A 20,081-nucleotide genomic window follows, 5' to 3' on the forward strand; every position below is an offset into this window, starting at 1 on the left:
ATTTGAAATATACCCAGAAGAATATTCATTCTCTCCTCTCCTCTCTTCTCTTCTCTTCTCCTCTCTTCATTCAGAACATAAAATGAAAGAACAACAAGATTGATTATGAATTCGATCAAACAAATGATACTCTATCCATGTCAACATTCTTCTCCAATCCCTAATACAGAAAACCTTCCTGTAATTCATGCAATCCTTGGTCCAATGCACCACATTGAAGGCTAAATTGTGTACTAGTACAATCAATAATCTGTTATATCCAAACCTCTAAACCCACCCACCCTCGAGAGCGCTTGCTTGCTTGCTTGCTCCCTCCCTCCCTATCAGGCCACCTTTCATTTTCCTGCCCAATAGAAGAGAAATGAGAAACCACTCATGTTTTGATTAATTTTTTTCTTCTTAAAAATAAAAAAAGAGAAAAAATGTACAGCTTTATGGTTACCTCCTATACCTGCTGTCTGGCTGGTTAAAAGAAAGAACATGTTTTTTTAAGTACTATGTCTCATCATCTGAACTAGAACTTGAAGTGTCCATCCTCTGCCTGGCAGCAATTACAGGATGAAGCCGTTGTTGAAGAGTTGTTGGATCTGGTTGCTGGCGGGCTGCTTCTGAAGATGTTGTGGCTTTGTCTTCTTTCCCTGGATTTCTATTTGGCTGCTTTCTCGGGGCGGCGGCAGCAGCATCTTTTACCTCTTTGCATACCTTATCCAATATTATCAGGAAATCTCTTACTATAATAAACAATCTCAATCCTTCAGACTTTCCTGCACTACCATGGAAGTAATCCACAGTACTCTTCACTAACCCCATTATCCTCTTCTCGTCTTCCAGCAATGACGTGATGTCCACTTCTGCATTCTGAACAAAACTCTTTAGGGCTTCGAGGAATCCCTTGTCACCATCCTCTTCTACACTCTTCATATCATTGTTCAAGAACTCATGTGCTTTCACAAGTTGGCTCCCCAATCTAGAAACCGAACTCATTAAGCCATCTGCATCCAATGCAGCAGCTTTTCTAACATTCTCTAGGTCACTTCCTAAGCTTGCAACAACCTCAAGCCCAAGAATTCGATAGTACTCGTCGGTTTCATGATTTGTGTCTTTGTTGGTAATAATAATAATGTCATCATCAGACTTGACACTCTGTCTCTCTCTAGCGGCGGCGGCCTTTATACCCTCCGACCTTATTATTTCCTGGACAACAAAGTGAAGGAGTGTAGTTTTCCCATCTGTTCCTTTTACATCCGACAATTTCAATAGTGTGTCAAGCTTGAATGCTTGTGCCCCACCTCTGAACGTCCCATCATTCATGCGATTGCCTGTCTTCAGAACTGCTTCCAGCAGTTTCAGAAATAACCGGTTCTTCCTAAGTTCAGAGCAAGCCGCCTGCAATAAACAACAGAAAACACCTTTATATTTTATTGAGAATATTCAGAAGCAATGATCACCAGGATTAATCTTCTTTACCTCCAGTACAGTAAAGGATTCCTTAATCATTGCGGTTTCATCATGCAGAGTGCACATAAAAAGTAAGGACTCCACCCTCTTAAACACAAATGGGATTTCTACTAGTGCTTTAAGAAAGCGGTCTGCCGAGCCTAGAAGGGAAAGATCCCCACTGTAAAGCCTGAGCTTCAATTCTTCCTCTGCAGTCGGCCCCATTTTCAACAATGTTTCAAGAAGCTCAGAGGGAAGTTCGTTTCCTGCATCATCATCACCATCATTCAAGGGTGTTCACGTTTTGTGTATAACACAAACAGAAAAAGAAGAGGAAATCCATACCTTGTACAAGTGCATCATGAATTTCTTCAGTTGTTACGTTCCATGCTCGCAGAAGAATAGATAAATTTTGGGACTTCTTTGATTCAATAATGTAAACATTCTGTGTGGAAGGGTCCTCGGAAGAAGAGCCTTTCTTCAAATCATTTTTGTTATTCCCAGGTGCCGCATACCCAAACAGGCTTTCTATCATATCTTCATTAAACCTGCAGAATTGGCAGCAGAAGCATCAGCTGAGATGATAATTATCTGTCTTCATAGCCAATGAAGAAGAAAGATGCCGTCACTTACTGGAATGAGCCAGCTTTAATTTGATGCCAAACCATTGACTGGTCGGGATTAGCAAGAACCTTATCCCAGAAGAAAGGCTTCAATTTAGTTTTGGGATTGGAAGGATCACCTTCAACCTCTCCTCCTCCAGTATAAGCATTTGCTTGATTTGCTGCACCAGTTGAAGGCCTAGGTGGCTTCAACCCCATGGCTGGTGGCCGAGGTGGAACAGGTCCAGTTCTAGGTGGTGGTGGAGCAGGAGGTCTAGGGCCAGTTTTAGGAGGAGGAGGTGGCGGCGGTCCTGGAGGAGGGGGACGGCTTCCCAAAGGAGGTTTTGGCGGTGTAGTAGGAGGAAGGGGTGGAGGAGGTGCTGCTGCAGCAGCAGCCACAACCCTGCCAGGTGGCGGCTTTAGAGGCGGCATTCCAGGAGGGGGATTGAGATTAGAAGATGAAGACGACACTACGTTTGAATTTTCCACTGTTATTGTCGTTGTTTTAGGAGGAACATCGGCTGTAAGAACTTCTAAAGGCTGAATAACTGATGTATTTGAAGCAGCAATATTGTTGTAGTTTCCGTTATTAAATGAAGGATTATTGTTCTTCCCATCACTAACTGAGTTCCCTACATTAAACGGTTTATATGGAGAACCTGAAAGTAACAATTTACACTATGAATAAAACATTTACATGCTTAAAAGGGAGGAGGGAAGGGGAAGAGGGACATACTAGCAGCTGAATAGTCACTCATGCTTAAGCTGAGAAGAGGCCTGTCATCATTCAAAGGACCAGCAGAGCCCGTCATACAAATTCTGGTATAACAAAGAAAAATCATCCCAACAACAGCAAATGTGACAGTTGCCGTGACAACAACAGCAATGACAACTGCTCGATTTCCACCATCAGGCTTATTTGGTGCAGATGTAGGAGAAGAGTCAGCTCCAACCGATGGCTGTATGTCTGGACTACTGAAATTAGGTGGGAAAAACGGAGGGCTTCGTCGTGATCTGGGTGAGGGTGGAGAAACTGGAAGCTCAGAGCCTGAAGAAGACGGGCTAGGAGCCAGCTCATGATCTATACTTGGAGATGGGGATGGGGATAGAGATGGAGATGGAGATGGTGATGGTGATGGTGTAAGTATAGGTATTAGATTTTGAAGGAATCGACGATGATTAGATTGAGGCCCAACAAATTCAACAAATCCAATATACCAATGCTTAGGCCAACTCTCATCTTCACCTGAAGAGAGGACTGGAATGTTGTTCCTTCTTAAACATTCTAGAAACCTTTGCTTTCCGTCGTCTCGAGGCAGGCCATCCACATTATGATGATGGTGAAATATGCTAGGCCTTGGTCGTTCAAAGTTTTCACCACCTGAGTTTATTAGCTCAAGCTTACAACTAACCAATATTGGTTTTGCCTGCAATTTGAATGAAGGGTGGTTGTATTGCATCAGAGAAGTGATCACATTTGAACCAAGATTTTTGAATAATATTTTTAAAGAATAATAAGGGTTGACTTGACTGACAGCAATTGAATCCGAATAGACATAAAAATATCTTTTAAAGGAAAGGAAGAGTCTAATACCGTATCCATGTTATTAATCTGGCCTGAATCTGAATAGAATTGCTTCTCGGAGGAGGAGGATCTTCTTCCTGTATCAACATCCTCTTCTGAAGCAGCAGTTGCTATCATAGCAAACAATAATATGACTAGGCTTATAATTACTTCCCTCACACCCATTTCTACCTGAATTAAGTAGTGACCGAACCGTACAATACACCTTTCATTTCATCACCACTACTTAGTTCGTGAACAACAACAACATGCAAAATCCCTTGATATATCAATCACCCAATGATCTTCTTTGCTGCTTTCTCCCTTGGGCTGTTAAGCTGAATAAAATGCAGGAATCTGAACAACTTAACAAAACCCAAAAATTTCTAAATCTCTCAAGAAATCCCAAGAATCGGCACCAATCAAGAAACGCAAAAACCTTGAAATCCGGAGCACCAACCCAACCTGTTCCCCTGGATTTACAGCCTTTGAGTCGAAAGGAGGAATCTATTAGGGTAATCCTTCTCCCATATGATGTGATCAGATCCAACGAGAAGGAGAACCCTAATACCCCCGGTCGATGAAAATGGGAAAAAGGGGTATCAAGAGTTGCGTAGTTTGACCGATAAATCCCCCAGGGAGGGAAAATGGTTGAAAAAAACTACCGCGTGAAAGCTGCCAAGAGAGAGAGAGAGAAAGAGAGAAATCAGGGAGGCAGATTATTCTGATATCGATATCCCAATTTGGAGCGTGAACTTGAAATCGAATTCCTTTTAGCTTGTAACCCGTTCCAAATTAGAAAATATGGGGATGAAGCAGAACACAAAATGGTCAATAATCTCGACAATGACGCGGGCGGAAAAGAGCCGTCTTTTTTAGAAAGCAAGAGTTCCTTTTTATTGAATGGGGGGTTTGACTTTTAGAATACTTCAACATCACTATTATTTAGTGAATGAATCGTCTTTAGAATACATCAACATAAAAATAAAAATTGTTTGTTTGAAAGGCACTATAGGATTTTAAGATAAGTTAATATTTGGGGAAATTTGACGAAATAACCCTGATAATAAAGATTATTTCCAAATTTAGTATAGCTAGAATAAATTTAGCAAATATAATTTTTTGTCATTAGCAAAAGATATTTTTACCCCTTAATTAAAAATATGCTCTTTTTTTTATTTCTCAACCCATTTTCCCTCTCTCTCCCTCCATTTCAGTCTCCTCTTTCTTCCTCAACCCTCAAATCTCTCTTCTCTTCTTTCCCGAGATCAAAGCGAAACCACAAAACAAAAGAGTCGATCGATCAACTCCCCGAGGTAACGCCGGAATGCCTTCATCATTTCAGGTGAGTTATGCCCGTTTTCCGTCGTTTTCTTTGCATGCATACTGAAACGGAAGAAATGGTTTAGGGTTTAGGGTTTGGTTTAAGATTTTAGATGATGGCTGAATGATTTTAAGGGGTGGCTGAATAGTTTAGGGTTTAATATCCATCTGTTGTAGGCGTCGTAGTCGAAAATGCATATATCGTCTGCGAAAATACATCTGTCGCAGACGAAAATGCATCTGTTGCAGGCGAATATGCATTTGTCGCCTGCGAATATGCATCTGTCGCCTGCAAAAATTGTACATTTGTCGCCTGCGAAAATTGCGCATCTGTCGCCTGCGAAAATTGCGCATCTGTCGCCTGCGAAAATTGCGCATCTGTCGCCTGCGAAAATTGCACATCTGTCGTCTGCGAAAATTGCATTTGCATGTGTTGGGTTCTTGTTATTGAGCAAAAAATGAGGTAAAATGTTATTGTCCTTTGTGTTTTGTAAGATAAAGTATCATTTTTTTTTTCTTCAAGGAAAGTGAACTTTGTTTCCCTAAAGAAGTACGGTGATACGGGATGAATATGAACGGGCTGGATAGGAAAGTAGGGAAACATACAATGCTGTTCTCTGTCTCTAAAGGTGGTCCGGTATTGCCCTCGGAGGCTGACCGGAGAGATCAGATAAAATAGTGACCGGAGTTCTTCTTTAGAAGTTTGCTTTATTGGATTAAACGAACTTTTGTGGGGTTAGATGGAATTGTATAATTAATAGTTTCTTCCCTTTGTAACTTTGCTCATACACAAATCTAATAACAATTTCTTTCTTTTTCTTAAACAAAAATTGAATGTCATTAAACTAGAATTAAACTAGCCTAGAAAGTTGATTTAACCCAGTAAGTGAGTGACATGATCTACACAACATACCAAATGGAAAAGAATACAATATTGCATTGATTTTTGAAAGGACACTAATATCTATTGACCAATAGAATAGAAAACATTTCTTTGATACTCTAATTCATTATTGTGTTACAAAAGGAAGAATGGAGTAGTTCAATGAGCATTCTTTTCTCAAGGAATCCATCAAGAAACCTTGAGAATTTCTGAAAAGACTCCTGAGGAATATCAACAGTGCCCACTCGTTTCATCCTCTTCTTTCATTCTTTTTGCTTTTCCAACTACTTCTTCTTCCTCGACGCATTCCCTCCATAACACTTTGCCAACACATTTTTTCTCATGGCCGAAATCCTTAATTAAAGACAAGGAAAAACAATAACAATGATAATACATCCTCAAAAAGATGATGATATAACAACCAAGTAAGTAAATATGATGTGTAATAACAGGACCCACACACCTATAAAACACAAAGCAGAGAACAATAACTAACAGAAGGTAGTTGATTATATCGAAAGAGATATAAATGGGAACTTACTCACTATATCTTTCGGTAAACAATATCACCCACACGAGCCTTTTTGGTTGATCGCATACCGGTTACAACATATCCCACTTGCCCCACTAATAGAATCTCTGTTGGTGTAAGCTCGGGGTGCATATCCCCATCTCTGAAGCTTCAGCTTCATAAGTATTACCACTTGCTGCAAATGTAATATCATCCCTTTTGCAAAATTCCATCAACAACCATCACATGACAAATAACTCACTTGTATTCATCATAATAATAGTCGAGTAAAAGCATATGTAATGGAAGACTAGACTTCCCACAAGGAGGAGGGATTCGTTCTATGACAGCAGAAAGAACCGTCTCAAGTCCTTGACCAGTCTTGGCAGATGTTAAAAGGGCGGATTCTGGGTCCAAATCAAACATAGATTTCAATTGAGTTGGTTCCGGATCCAGAAGTAAATGGGTATAATGATGGAAGCAAGGTTGTTGATTTGAATATCTTGGAAAGTCTGTAGGATAAAGCCATACCAGAGGGTCTAACTCTAGAGGATTAGGGTATTGATTGAGCGGAAAAAAGACGGTTTTGTGTTCATTTGCCGACGGAAATGGCCTATACTACTTTGCCACGCAACTCTATTCTTTCCAGCGGCTTCTATTGATCCTAAACCGCGACTGCGCGAGCGAAAGAACCTTTGAAACTTCTATTGCAATTTTCGCAGGCGACAGATGCGCAATTTTCACAAACGACAGATGCTCGCAGGCAACAGATGCATATTCACAGGCGACAGATGTATATTCGCAGGCGACAGATGCATATTCGCCTGCGACAGATGCATTTTCGCCTGCGACAGATGCATTTTTGCCTGCAACGCCTACAACAGATAGATATTAAACCCTAAACCATTCAGGCACCCCTTAAAATCATTCATCCACCATCTAAAATCTTAAATCAAACTTTAAACTCTAAACCATTATTCCGTTTCAGTATGTATGCAAGGAAGTGACGGAAAAACGGGCATAACTCACCTAAAATGATGAAGGCATTTCGGCATTACCTCGGGGAGTTGATTGATCGACTCATTTGTTTTGTGGGTTCGCTTGGATCGTCGGGAGAGAAGAAGAAGAGAGATTTGAGGGTCGGGGAAGAAAGAGGAGACTGAAATGGAGAGAGAGATGAAAAATGGGTTGGGAAATAAAAAAAGGCATATTTTTAATTAAGGGGTAAAGATGTCTTTTGCCAATGACAAAATGTTATATTTGCTAAATTTATTATACCTATGCTAAATTTAGAAATAACCTTATTATTAGGATTATTTCGTCAAATTTCCCAATATTTTGATATCTTCATTTTTTAAATTGTGAGATTACAATTATAATAAAATTTTAAGTTTATAAATAATTTAATTTTACAATTTAATACGATTTTACATTATATTTAAAAATTAAAAAATAAAGTTATTATTTATTTAAATTAATTAATTAAGTATAATTTTTTATAGTGTTATTTAATTATTATTATTTAATTAATTTTATATTTAAATATATAATTTTTAAATTGACTAAAAATAAAATACTTAATTATATATATAAATAATAATATTATATAACTATTGTTTTTTCAAATTAAAATTTTACGATTTTTAAATTTGTAAACAATTTTAGGTAAACTGTTTTACCAAAATGCAAATATGTTTAATTATTATTTTTATAGGCCATAACTTATTTGTAAAATTTATTAAAATATTTCAGTTTATTAAACACAAAAGGTGAAAAGTTACTGTTCATATATTATTTACTATTAACAAGCTGAAAGTATATCTGCACAAGGGGACTTGAGTGTCTTCATGCATTTGCAATTCTGCTTCTGAAACAAACACATTATAAGGATGATTACTAGTTCTACCACTTGTTATTCTTCTCACAGCATATACATATATAGTGTTGTAATTGGACTAGATTTCTTCTTCTTGTTCTGTTGGTACTCCATCTGCGGATTTGAAGTTTGTGACCAACAAACTGGCACCTCATAGTGATTGAGAAAGGAATATTGATGATATGATGAAAGAAGACAGAGAAGAAAAAAAGATTGGTAATGTTAAAAATTCAAAAACAAATAATGGATTTTATTTTATTTCATGGCTCTCTAAGGTTGTTGGGAGACTGACTAGGGGGATAGATTTATTATTATCTCACAATAAGTTTCTTGAAATGCTTGGTAAAACTAATCTCTTCTCTATACCTTATATGTAGTATTATATGTCAATAGTGTATGTAAAAAATACAAGATTAGTTAGCTACTTCAGCAGTATTAAGAGCATCTCCAGCGCATGACCTGTGCCCGCATCGGACAGCGTGAAAAAGGGCAGGTCATTGGTTTTTTTCATTTTTTGAATTGGAGATAAAAGTAAAAAGAGGGCAGTGCCATCTATGCCGGTCATGCCCTCTTCTGACTTTTTCATATTATATTATATAATATAGGAATATTAGTTATATATTTAATTATAATATTTTTTCCTACTATTTTTAAGTAACATTATTATAATAACAATGTTAAATAAATATATATTATAAAGTTTTACTATAAGATATAAGATAGGAATATTAATTATATATTAAATTATAATAATATTAATTATATATTTAATTATAAAAATATTATAATATATTTTAAATTATAAAAATATTTTATATTTTATTATAATATAGAAATATTAATTATATATTCTCAAACTTTCTTATAATATAGGAATATATGTTATATATTCTCAAATTTATTCTTGTAATGGTAAATTAATATATTTTTCTATTAATTATATTAACATGTTTTATATCGTTATAAATTATATCCGTTATAAAATATTTTCTATTAATTATATTAATATGTTTTAAAGGTGAAATTTTCAAATTCTCCTATAATATATATAATACAGAAATATTACTTATATATTTAATTAATAAATATATATTTTAAATAAATTAATATATTTTTTTATTAATTATATTAACACGTGAGTTTAAAATCTCAAATTTTCCTATAATATAGGAATATTAGTTATAATATTCCTATATTATAAATTAGTTATTTATTTAAAATAGTATAAATAAAATTTATTATTTAGATAAGAGGGCGGGCCGGAAGCATTGGAGTGTTTTGGCCAAGTACAATGTGTGCCCGCTTTCTACTGATGTGGAATATTGATTTCACAAAATAAGAGGGCAGATGTCTTGTGCGCTGCTGATGCTCTAAGGCTCCATAATTGAGTGGCTGTATATAATAAAAGAGTAATCTTCATCATTTACTAAAAGCTCTACCTACTACTAGCATTTCATATATTGGCTATTAATTATGTGCTAATGCCGCAGATCATAATAATAATATCATTTGGCCTTCTTCTTTTTCATAGACATCTGCAGCAGTAATAATAATAATAACAAAGCCCAACTACTACTAACATTTCATCATTTAAGTGCATGGTGTGGTGTGCTGGTTCCTTGAGTAAGAATCTTGGATGGAGTGGCATTCAAAGTCATGGCACAACAGTCTTTGACACACAAAAAAACTGTTCCTCTTATCATCCCTTAGAGTTAGAGAGTCCTTACTTGCAATCAATCAAACGCCCATAGCAAACCCCAGATACACATACTAATCAACTCATCAACATTGGTTGTGCATTGCCTGAGATGCTGACATCAAATTTATCAATACTAATATCTAGTCCAACAACACACATACCACAGATCAAGACCTAAAACATGAAAACCCACTCATATCATGTTCTTCCTAATATGTTTTTGCTATTACAAAGGACATCTAATCATGCAGCCAATTCATAGTTTGAATTTATGTGCAAGCCGATCACTCTTCTCTTCATTTGGCACAAAGCAGAATGTTTTTTCATAACAACAATACATTACTAGAAAATAAAAATAAAACTCAATCCATCTAAAAGCTATAAAGAGAGAAAAACAAACAAGAAAAGGCCCCTTTGAGAGACTATAACTAACCTTTCAATTTTCACCATATTTCCTTTCTTAATCATGAACTTGTTAAAACATAGTTTCATCCAAACAGGAGGGAGTAGGAGCAAGTTTCTCATCTTTCTTTCTCCAGGTAGTATCCATTTTCTCCTCCACCCCAGCTTCTTGAAGCAAATTCACAACCCTTCGCATAGAAGGCCGATTCATTGGAATATGGCTAGTGCATTGCAGCCCAATGCCAAGGACACTACATATTTGTGCCTTCAATGCAGTACAGCCAAATAGTGGAGGGTCCACCACGTAATCAATCCCCTTCTCGTTCAAAGTTGACCGCACCCATGTAGTTAGATCCTTCTCTCCCAACTCTGGATCAGTCGGTCTTTTCCCAGTCACTAGTTCTAGAATTACTACCCCAAAACTGTAAGTATCACTCTTTTCATTCACCCGGAGTGTATATGCATATTCTGTGCCGCCCAATTCATTTGAAATAACAGACTTATTAGTCTATTAATTAATTAATTAACTAGTTCATTCATTCATTGATAAAACAAAGAGAGATAAATAAATACCTGGGGCAATGTAACCACATGAGCCCGCAACCACGGACATGGACTTTGGCTCCATCTTAACTGCCTTCGCTACTCCAAAATCAGCTAATTTGGCTCTGAATTCCTCATCCACCAAAATATTGTTTAATTTAACATCTCTATGAACAATTGGAGGAACACAATCATGATGCAAATAAGAAAGGCCCTCAGCAGCATCCAAGGCTATTCTGTACCGTATACCCCAATCTAGACATTGTTTCTTTATACCATACAGCATATCACCCACACTCCCATTTTTCATGTACTCGAATACTAGAAGTTTGTAGTCACCACCCCCAACCCAATTGTTGCAAGAACACCACATCTTTATAATATTCTTGTGTCGAATCATTCCCAAGACTTCTTCTTCAATGTTCAATCCACCATCTTCACTTTTCGATTCTACCAACAATTTCTTCACGGCAACTACTTTGTCATTTCTTAGTGTGGCCTTGTACACCGTACTCGAACCACCACTTCCAATTATATTATCATCCTTAAGGCACTCAAGGATTTCGTCTTCGCAAAAGTCCAATTTGTGATATAAGTTCCATTTCAATACAGACGTATCTTTCCTAGCATTTCTCAAATTCCAGATCTTCCAGAAAAAACAGATAATCCCAAAGGAAATAACCACGGAGAATACTATGAAAATCAATCTAAGAAACCAAAAGTAACCCAGGGAGGATTTCAATTTGGCCTTGACATGGTGAATAGACAATTTTGGGTTTCCAAGAAAGCTGTCTTTATAAGCACCACCACTATATAGAGGAGGGATGTCACCAGAAAGATCATTATACGATAGATTAAGAATGTTGAGCTGCAAATTTTGCAATTCAGGTGGTATTTCTCCCCAAAAGAGATTACTTGAAAGATCAAGATAGTCTAGGGCTGGCAAACTTCCAATTTCCTTGGGAATTTGGTCAGATAAAGAATTATTTGACAACTTAAGCTCGTTAAGCTGCTTCAATTCTTGAATTCCCACAAGAATCTTCCCTGAAAGGTTATTATTACTGAGATCAAGGCGTACCAACTTACTTAACTCTGTAAACTCATCAGGAATAGACCCAATAAAGAGATTATCATTAGCCTCAAACACAATCAATTTGTTTAATGAACCAATTCCTCTAGGTATTCTCCCTGAGAACTGATTCTTTGAAATCTTAATAGATTTAAGGTTTAATGCCCGAGATATCATATCAGAAATGTTACCAGAAAACAAATTGTCAGCTATATCAAGCAGATTAACATTGGGCAGTCCCCAAAACTCGACCGGAAGTTCACCAGATAATTTATTGCCAGCTAACCTGATTCGGGCCAGGGTTCGACAATTCTTCAGAGAATCTGGGATGCTACCAGAAAAAGAGTTGTATATGACACAAAGTTGTTCCAAAACGCCTTTATCGCATAAGCCAGGAGGAAGTTCGCCGGAGAAGTGATTCTCCGACACGTCTAGAATATTGAGGGGGGAGTTTCTTCCGAGTTGTCTTGGCAACCAGCCGTGAAGGTTATTGTTATAAAGTTTAAGCTCGTACAAGTTTGGAGAACGGGCAATGATGGGGGGCAACCTGCCAACGAAACGACAGTTATAGAGGTTGAGAGACTGTAAAGGCAATGCGCACAAATCCTCAGGGATTCTTCCTGTAAGAGCATTGGAAGAAAGGTCGATTCGCCGTAGTGCTGTCATGTTGGACCATCCCACGGGGGGTAACTCTCCGGATAGAGAATTGTTATACAACTCCAACTGCACGAGATTGTTGAGTTGAAAGATGTCGGCAGGAATAGGTCCTGTCAAAAGGTTATTTGACAAGTCCATGTTGGTGAGTCGATTGAGACGGCCGAAACTAGGTGGAATAGGTCCGGAAATGCTGGAATAACTGGCCCAAAAATATTCCAGGTTTGTTAAGTTGCCTAGTTCGGGCGGGAGTGGGCCCGATATGAGCGTGTTATAAGAGAGCTCGAGGCGTTTGAGTGTGGTGAGATTGGCAAGGGTAGAGGGAATGGGGCCATGGAGAAAATTATTCTTGAGGCTGAGTTCTTGGAGGCGGGAGAATCTGCCGAAGGTGGATGGAATAGGACCGGAAAAGGAGTTTTCGTTGAGATAAAGATTTGTAAGGTTGGGGATGTCGGGCAAGGTGTCGGGGATGGGCCCGGTAAAGAGGTTCAGGGAAAGATTGAGATAAAGGAGATTCCGACAGAGAGAAATGGTAGGAGGAAGAGTTGAATTGATGGAGTTGTCGGCCAAAGATAAGGAAGAGAGAGAGGGGAGACGGCAAAGGATGGAGGGGAAGGGCCCGGCAAGGCCGGCACTGGGAAGAAATATGGACTTGACAGAAAAAGTGGAGCTGTCGCAAGTTACACCAGACCAGTTACACGGAAAGGCATCTCCTCCTCCTCCTCGAGAGTCCCAATCGGAGAGTGCACCGTTCGGGTCGGAAAATGCGAGCTTAGCTTCTTGCAGGTAGAGCCCTTCCTGGTTCAAGGACAACGACGACCACGACCACGAGCCCATAAACAGAAGAAAAAACAAGTAAACACTACTACTTGACATTGTTCTCGTGAGTAAGTAAAACTGAAACAGATTAATTTCTCTTTACTCATTTAAATAAATACACACCACAGCATATATATATATATAGCAGGGGAAACGTGTTTGCTTTTTTTATGAAACGAGTAAGAAGAGCAATATTATTTATTTATTTATTGCATTTAGAAAAAAAAAATTTAACAATAATAACAATTCAATTAACAAAGTGTGTGGGTCCCACTCAACTCAGATTGGCCTTTGATTTGATTTTTGGAGATTGGAGATTTTTTCATTAACTAATTAATAGCAAACCAAATTATGGAACTAAACTCATATGTGTGTAGTGGTAATACTAGTAGGTACTAGGTAGTCAAACATTTTTTGAAACTGTATTGAGCTAATTAATATAGGTGAATATCATCAACTCATTAATATATATATATATATATATATATATATCTCGCACCAAAACTATTAATATCAACTCACATCCCAACAACAATAGTTACAATTAATACTTTAAAAAATCAAACGTTGTCAGTTGACTAATTATATTTTGAAACTTGTAGAATTGTTTTTCACCGGCAGGAACAATTAATTAATTAGTTAATGACAATAACTTGGAATAAAATGTTATAATTTTCAAATTTTCAACATGTTTACTTACACTTTCATATTGGCGTGCTTTTGTATTCCTAGTGCATGGTAGAAGAAATAACATTTGAAGCACAAGAAGAAGATATGATTCGTGGATATGTCGTGTTTTTCGATTCCTTTTACATGTTTAATTTTCCTCTTTCTTTCTGAATACAATTGTTTAAATAACAGTAATATGGCTGCCTGATTAAATAAGAAAAGAAAAATATTGTATTTCAAGTACAAATAAACGGCTTAGAAGTAAAGTCATTGGTAATTCTTTCTGAAACCTCAACAACACGTTCAACTATGATAATCATGTCATATACTAAATATTTTAATAAAGTCATATTCTATTGAATCGATAATAGTAGCTAGCCAGAATTGAATTCAATCTTCATTTCATTTGGCACAAAACAAAAATGATTTCTACAATGCATGAAATTTCAGCATTATAAATCATAAAGATGGAAAAAACAAAATAATCTAAGAGAGACAAGAACTAACCTTTCAAATTTCAACATATATATATATATATATATATATATATATATATATATATATATATATATATATATATATATATATATATATATATATATATATATATTTGGCTAGCACTTGAATTTGTTCAAACATTATTATTATTATTATTAATCCTTATACTACTAGTTGCATGATCCAAAATAGGGTGTAGGATCAAGTTTGCCATCTTTCTGTCTCCAGGTGGCCCCTGCCTGCTTCTTGAAGTAAATTCACTACACTTCTCATAGAAGGCCGATTCATCGGAATCTGACTAGTGCAAAGGAGCCCAATACCAATCACACTAAATATTTGTGCCTTCAATGCACAACATCCAAGCAGAGGAGGGTCCAACACGTAATCAAGCCCCTTCTCGTTCAACGTTGACCGCACCCATGTACCTAGGTCCTTCTCACCCAGCTCTGGATCAATTGGTCTTTTCCCAGTCACTAGTTCTAGAATTACTACCCCAAAACTGTAAGTATCACTCTTTTCATTCACCCGGAGTGTATATGCATATTCTGCGCCGCCCAATTCATTCATTCATTCATTCATTTTAAATAACAGATCTATACTTATATATAACTTATTAGTCTGATTAATTAACCAACTAACTAATTCATTCATTCATAAATAAATAAATAAATAAATAAATACCTGGGGCAATGTAACCACATGAGCCAGCAATCAAGGACATAGACTTTGGCTCCATCTTAACCGCCTTAGCTACTCCAAAATCAGCTAATTTAGCTCTGAATTCTTCATCCAACAAAATATTGTTTGACTTAATATCTCTATGAACAATTGGAGGAACACAATCGTGATGCAAATAGGAAAGCCCCTCAGCAACATCCAAGGCTATTTTGTACCTTATACCCCAATCTAGAATCTGCTTATTCCTACCATAAAGTACATCCCCCACACTCCCATTTCTCATGTACTCGAATACTAGAAGCTTGTATTCGCCCACACCTGCATTGCAAGAACACCACATCTTTACTATATTCTTGTGTCTAATCCTTCTTCCCAGCAACTCTTCTTCAATGCTCAATCCAACGGAGTCTTCACTTTTTGATTCTACCAACAGTTTCTTCACAGCAACTACGTGCCCATTTCTTAGTGTGGCCTTGTAAACCTTACCAGAACCACCACTTCCAATTATATTATCATCTCTGACCCACTCAAGGATTTCGTTTTCGCAAAAATCCAATTTGTGATATAAGCTCCATTTCACAACTGACGTCTCTATCCTCCTCCTAGTTTTTCTCAACTTCAACATCTTCCAGAAGAAGCACATAATCCCAAATGAAAGGATCGCAGCAGCAGCAGCTGCTGCTAATATGATAAGAAACCAAAAGTATATAGAGGAGGCCTTTCCTTGGTGAATACACAAATCCGGGTTTCCAAGAAAACTGTCTTTAAAAGCATCATTAGTATATAGAGGAGGGATGCCACCAGAAAGATCATTATAAGACAGATTGAGTATGTTGAGCTGCAAGTTTTGCAATTCAAGTGGGATTTCTCCCCAAAAACGATTACTTGAAAGATCAAGATAGTCTAGCGCCGACAAACTTCCAATTTCCTTGGGAATTTTGCCAGATAAAGAATTATTTGACAATATAAGCTCGTTAAGTTGCTTCAGCTGTTGAATTCTCGCATGAATCTCCCCTGAAAGCTTATTATTCCTGAGATCAAGCCTTACTAGGTTACTTAACTCTGTAATCTCATCAGGAATAGACCCACTAAAGGAATTATCATTAGCCTCAAACACAACCAATTTGTTTAATGAAGCAATTCCTCTGGGTATACTCCCTGAGAAGTGATTACTTGAGACCTTAAAATATGTCAGGTTTAATGCACTAGATATCATATCAGAAATGCTACCCGAAAATAAGTTGTCGCCCACATCAAGAAGATTGACGTTAGGCAGTCCCCATAACTCGGCTGGAAGTTGACCAGAAAACTGATTACTAGCCAACCTGATTCGGGCTAGGGTTTGACAAGCTCCTAGAGAAGATGGAATGGTACCGGAGAAAGAGTTGTTTATGGCATAGAGTTGTTCTAAAACGCCTTTCTCGCATAAACCGGGGGGGAGTCGGCCTGAGAAGTGATTTTCCGAGACGTCGAGAATATTGAGTGGGGAGTTTCTTCCTAGTTGTCTAGGCAGGCGGCCGTGAAGGTTATTGCGAAACAGTTTGAGCTCGTACAAGTTTGGAGAATGCGCTATGGTCCGGGGCAGGTGACCGACGAATTGGCAATTATAGAGGTTAAGAGACTGTAAAGGCAAGGCGCACAATTCTTGGGGAATCGTTCCACGAAAGCAATTAGAGGAGAGGTCTATTCGGCGAAGTGCCTTCATGTTGGACCATCCGAGGAGAGGTAACTCCCCGGCTAGCGAATTGTTATAGAGTTCCAATTCGACGAGATTGGTGAGTTGAAAGATGTCGGTAGGAATAGGTCCCGTCAAAAGATTATTTGACAAGTCGATGTTGGTGAGGCGTTTGAGACGGCCCAGAGTAGGTGGAATATGTCCAGAAATGCTGGAATAACTGGCCAAGAAATATTCCAAGTTTGTTAAATTGCCTAGTTGCGGCGGGAGTGGGGCGGAGGTAAAGATGTTATAAGAGAGGTCGAGGCGTTTGAGTGTGGTGATGTTGCCGAGGGTGGAGGGAATTGATCCGTTGAGCAAATTATTGGTGAGATTGAGTAGTTGGAGGGTTGGGAAAGTGCCGAAAGTGGCGGGAATAGGACCGGAGAAAGAGTTTCCGTCGAGATGGAGATATTTAAGGTTGGGGATGTGGGGAAGAGTGTGGGGAATGGGGCCGGTAAACAAGTTTTGAGATAGATTGAGATAAAGGAGATTCCGGCAGGAAGAAATGGTGAGTGGAAGAATAGAATTGATAGAGTTGTTGGCCAGAGATAGTGTAGAGAGATGAGGGAGACGACGACAAAGCAGGGAGGGGAAGGGGCCAGCAAGACCGGCACTGGGAAGACGTATAGAGTTGACTGTGGTGGTGTTGTTGTCGCAAGTTATGCCAAACCAATTACACGGATGGTCATCTCGCGAGTCCCAATCCAAGAGTGCTCTGTTGGGGTCGGAAAGAGAGAGCTTAACTCTTTGCAGGTAGAGCCCTTCCTGGTTCAGTGAGACGACACCTAGAAACGGAACGACGACAACAACAATAACAACAACAACAAGATGATAGTAGACACTAATTAACATTTTGTAATTAATTTGGTGGAGATTCATGGAGATTTAAATATATTTAATTAGACATCATGAGCGAGCGAGCGAGCATACGTAGTAGTAGTAGGTAGTAGTAGGAAACCACAAACGTGTTTCTTTTTTCGGAGATTATACCATACTTACTTACTAGTTACTTACTTACTAAGCGGTCGGAGAAGAGAGAATGAGGGAATTAAGAAGGGGTGCGTGTAGAAGAAGAAGAAGAGGAGGAAGGTGTACGTACACAATTCAAATGAAAAAAAAAGAGCGGGTTCACTATACAGCCATATTGGTGTACATTTTTAGTAAATCCGAATTAGGAATACAACTTACATGGATGGAGGAGGGGAGAATTTTTTTAGAAGTTGAATTATTATTTCAATTCTCAAATGAAATAATAATAATAATAATAATATATTATAGCATATTTCTTGCTTAATTGGGCTAAATTTATGCTTATTCATGTCATTATTAATTAAGGCTCTATTTTGACAACATTAATATTGTTAAATGGATACGTGGATGCAAATATTTTCACCTAATTTCTAAACCTTCTTATCCTAGCTAGCTAGATTTGTCAACAATATTATGAATAAAATCACAATTTTCATAATTTTTGTCATTTTATTTATTTATTTATGAGACATACAATTTGACCATATATTATAATTTATAATGTTTAAACATTCCATGTATATATATTTCTAGAACTAATAAATAATTTAACTAACAAACCCATATGGGTCTCAAGAATAAAAAAGAAGTGTCTAAATACTAAAAGTCTACCTACCCAATTTATTTATAGATAAATATTTTGTAATATATGAAATCAAAATAATTAAAAATAATATAAAATATCAAAGTCTAATAAATTAATTAATTAATTATTGTAAGAATTAAATCATAATTAATTAAGGATAATTGTCAAAGAAAATAAATAAAATAATTTGGAATAAATGTTATATCCATTTTGTCTCATATTAATTTTAGAAAAATCAAATGGATTAAAATAAATAATATAGGATAAATGTTGTATCCATTTTATCTCATATAAATTATTTATTTAACCCAAAAATATACAAAATAATAATAATAATAGCAAAATATATTTCATATTTATTTTAAATATGTTGTGTATTTTAAAGATTTAAAAATGAAGTCAAAATGGTGAATGAAAAATTATTTTCAAACAAACCCTTAAGGTTAAGTAAAAAAATATATCAGTAATCGGGTGTAGTCGAACTCTAGAAGAAGCGCTGCAGCAAAACCCACAGCCTTTGGATAGGCATTGGATCCTCATCCAACGCCCAAGAGTTGCCCGCATCGCCCGCTGCAACAGAAGAAGAAACGTACGTGAAGCAGCGAATCACTAAACGGCTACTTCAACATCGTCTCCTTCAACGCAAAAACACCCGCGCGTTGACAGAATGCAGACGGAATGCTCAGCAATTGCGTGTGCATCCAAAAACGACGTTGTTTTGGCACTCCTTCGACGCTCAAACGTAGAAGCCCAAAACGACGTCATTTCACCCTACATCTTTGTCTTCGTCTTCCTCGACACTAGACGGATAAGAACAACAACCATCTTTAATTTTTCAAAAATGAAACTCTGTCATTTCTTGATCGTTTGACCTAATTTAAAAAGTGAAATGATCACCCTACTTCGGTGATCATTTCCCCTAAGCCTACAATCATAATCATAACATACACCGTCAACTAGTTAGAAAATAGTCAAAACGTCATTATGACCGTTTGACTCAATGAAGCCCATTTGCTTCTCAAACTAACTTCAAGAGGCTATAAGTAGCTTTCCTAGATTGATCCGAGGCCAAGGGATCAACTCCGCCATGTTCGAAAGAATTATCCATACATCTTTCACCCATTCTGTGAGGTAGAGGAGGTAATACATTTATGCTTTGCTGACGATTTGTTCATTATAGCGCACGCAGACGTTGATTCCATTAAAACTATTAGGGCTGCACTAACGTTCTTTTCTGAGGTAACATGTTTAACTATTAATGAAAGCAAAAGTGTGGCATTTTATGGAGGCGTGAAGGATGAAACAAAGCAGAACATCTTCAACATCATGGGCATCAAGGAAGACAACTTTCCCATAAGGTACTTAAGAATTCCATTAACGACGAAGCATATCGAGATCTCACACTACAATCCGCTGATTGAAAAGGTAAAAAACATGATATCTGGCTGGGCAGCGAAAAAACTTTCTTATGCAGGGAGGATCGAACTTATCAAAACTGTGGTTATGAGCATAGTTGTCTATT

General features: G+C 37.3%; 3 protein-coding genes across 4 annotated transcripts; all 3 read right to left on the reverse strand.

Moving 5' to 3' along the window:
- Window positions 1–80: 80 nt before the first annotated feature.
- Window positions 81–4,434, reverse strand: LOC124944057 (formin-like protein 5). Of its 2 annotated transcripts, none has more exons than XR_007099791.1 (7): window positions 3,634–4,434; window positions 2,776–3,466; window positions 2,071–2,698; window positions 1,783–1,985; window positions 1,468–1,703; window positions 443–1,386; window positions 81–343 (listed from the first exon to the last, which is right to left on the reverse strand). XR_007099791.1 is itself a non-coding variant. In XM_047484514.1 (7 exons), exons 1-6 carry the CDS (start codon window positions 3,787–3,789, stop codon window positions 496–498), a joined length of 2,805 nt encoding a protein of 934 aa, XP_047340470.1. In that variant the 5' UTR covers window positions 3,790–4,434; the 3' UTR covers window positions 81–343; window positions 452–495. The 2 variants fall into 2 exon arrangements, 1 of the variants encoding a protein (XP_047340470.1); XM_047484514.1 differs by having other exon boundaries at window positions 452–1,386.
- Window positions 4,435–10,057: 5,623 nt separating this feature from the next.
- On the reverse strand, window positions 10,058–13,474 carry LOC124942437 (receptor-like protein kinase HSL1). The gene is made up of 2 exons (XM_047482948.1): window positions 10,871–13,474; window positions 10,058–10,765 (listed from the first exon to the last, which is right to left on the reverse strand). Exons 1-2 carry the CDS (start codon window positions 13,437–13,439, stop codon window positions 10,371–10,373), a joined length of 2,964 nt encoding a protein of 987 aa, XP_047338904.1. The 5' UTR covers window positions 13,440–13,474; the 3' UTR covers window positions 10,058–10,370.
- A 1,194-nt stretch (window positions 13,475–14,668) lies between these two features.
- Window positions 14,669–17,796, reverse strand: LOC124941511 (receptor-like protein kinase HSL1). The gene is made up of 2 exons (XM_047481852.1): window positions 15,231–17,796; window positions 14,669–15,094 (listed from the first exon to the last, which is right to left on the reverse strand). Exons 1-2 carry the CDS (start codon window positions 17,794–17,796, stop codon window positions 14,751–14,753), a joined length of 2,910 nt encoding a protein of 969 aa, XP_047337808.1. The 3' UTR covers window positions 14,669–14,750.
- Between the last annotated feature and the right edge of the window lie 2,285 nt (window positions 17,797–20,081).

This window comes from Impatiens glandulifera, chromosome 6 (genome assembly GCF_907164915.1).
Source record: "Impatiens glandulifera chromosome 6, dImpGla2.1, whole genome shotgun sequence".
Taxonomy (NCBI): Eukaryota; Viridiplantae; Streptophyta; class Magnoliopsida; order Ericales; family Balsaminaceae; genus Impatiens; species Impatiens glandulifera.

What these genes read in the sequence shown, in the direction of transcription:
- LOC124944057 (XM_047484514.1), bottom strand. Translation starts at nt 3,789, where the DNA reads ATGGGTGTGAGGGAAGTAATTATAAGCCTAGTCATATTATTGTTTGCT. An exon ending in AGATTAATAACATGGATACG is followed by an intron (nt 3,467 to 3,633) that starts GTATTAGACTCT and finishes TTCAAATTGCAG; the next exon opens with GCAAAACCAATATTGGTTAG. An exon ending in ATTAAAGCTGGCTCATTCCA is followed by an intron (nt 1,986 to 2,070) that starts GTAAGTGACGGC and finishes CCAATTCTGCAG; the next exon opens with GTTTAATGAAGATATGATAG.
- LOC124942437 (XM_047482948.1), bottom strand. Translation starts at nt 13,439, where the DNA reads ATGTCAAGTAGTAGTGTTTACTTGTTTTTTCTTCTGTTTATGGGCTCG. An exon ending in ATGTGGTTACATTGCCCCAG is followed by an intron (nt 10,766 to 10,870) that starts GTATTTATTTAT and finishes TGGGCGGCACAG; the next exon opens with AATATGCATATACACTCCGG.
- LOC124941511 (XM_047481852.1), bottom strand. Translation starts at nt 17,796, where the DNA reads ATGTTAATTAGTGTCTACTATCATCTTGTTGTTGTTGTTATTGTTGTT. An exon ending in ATGTGGTTACATTGCCCCAG is followed by an intron (nt 15,095 to 15,230) that starts GTATTTATTTAT and finishes TGGGCGGCGCAG; the next exon opens with AATATGCATATACACTCCGG.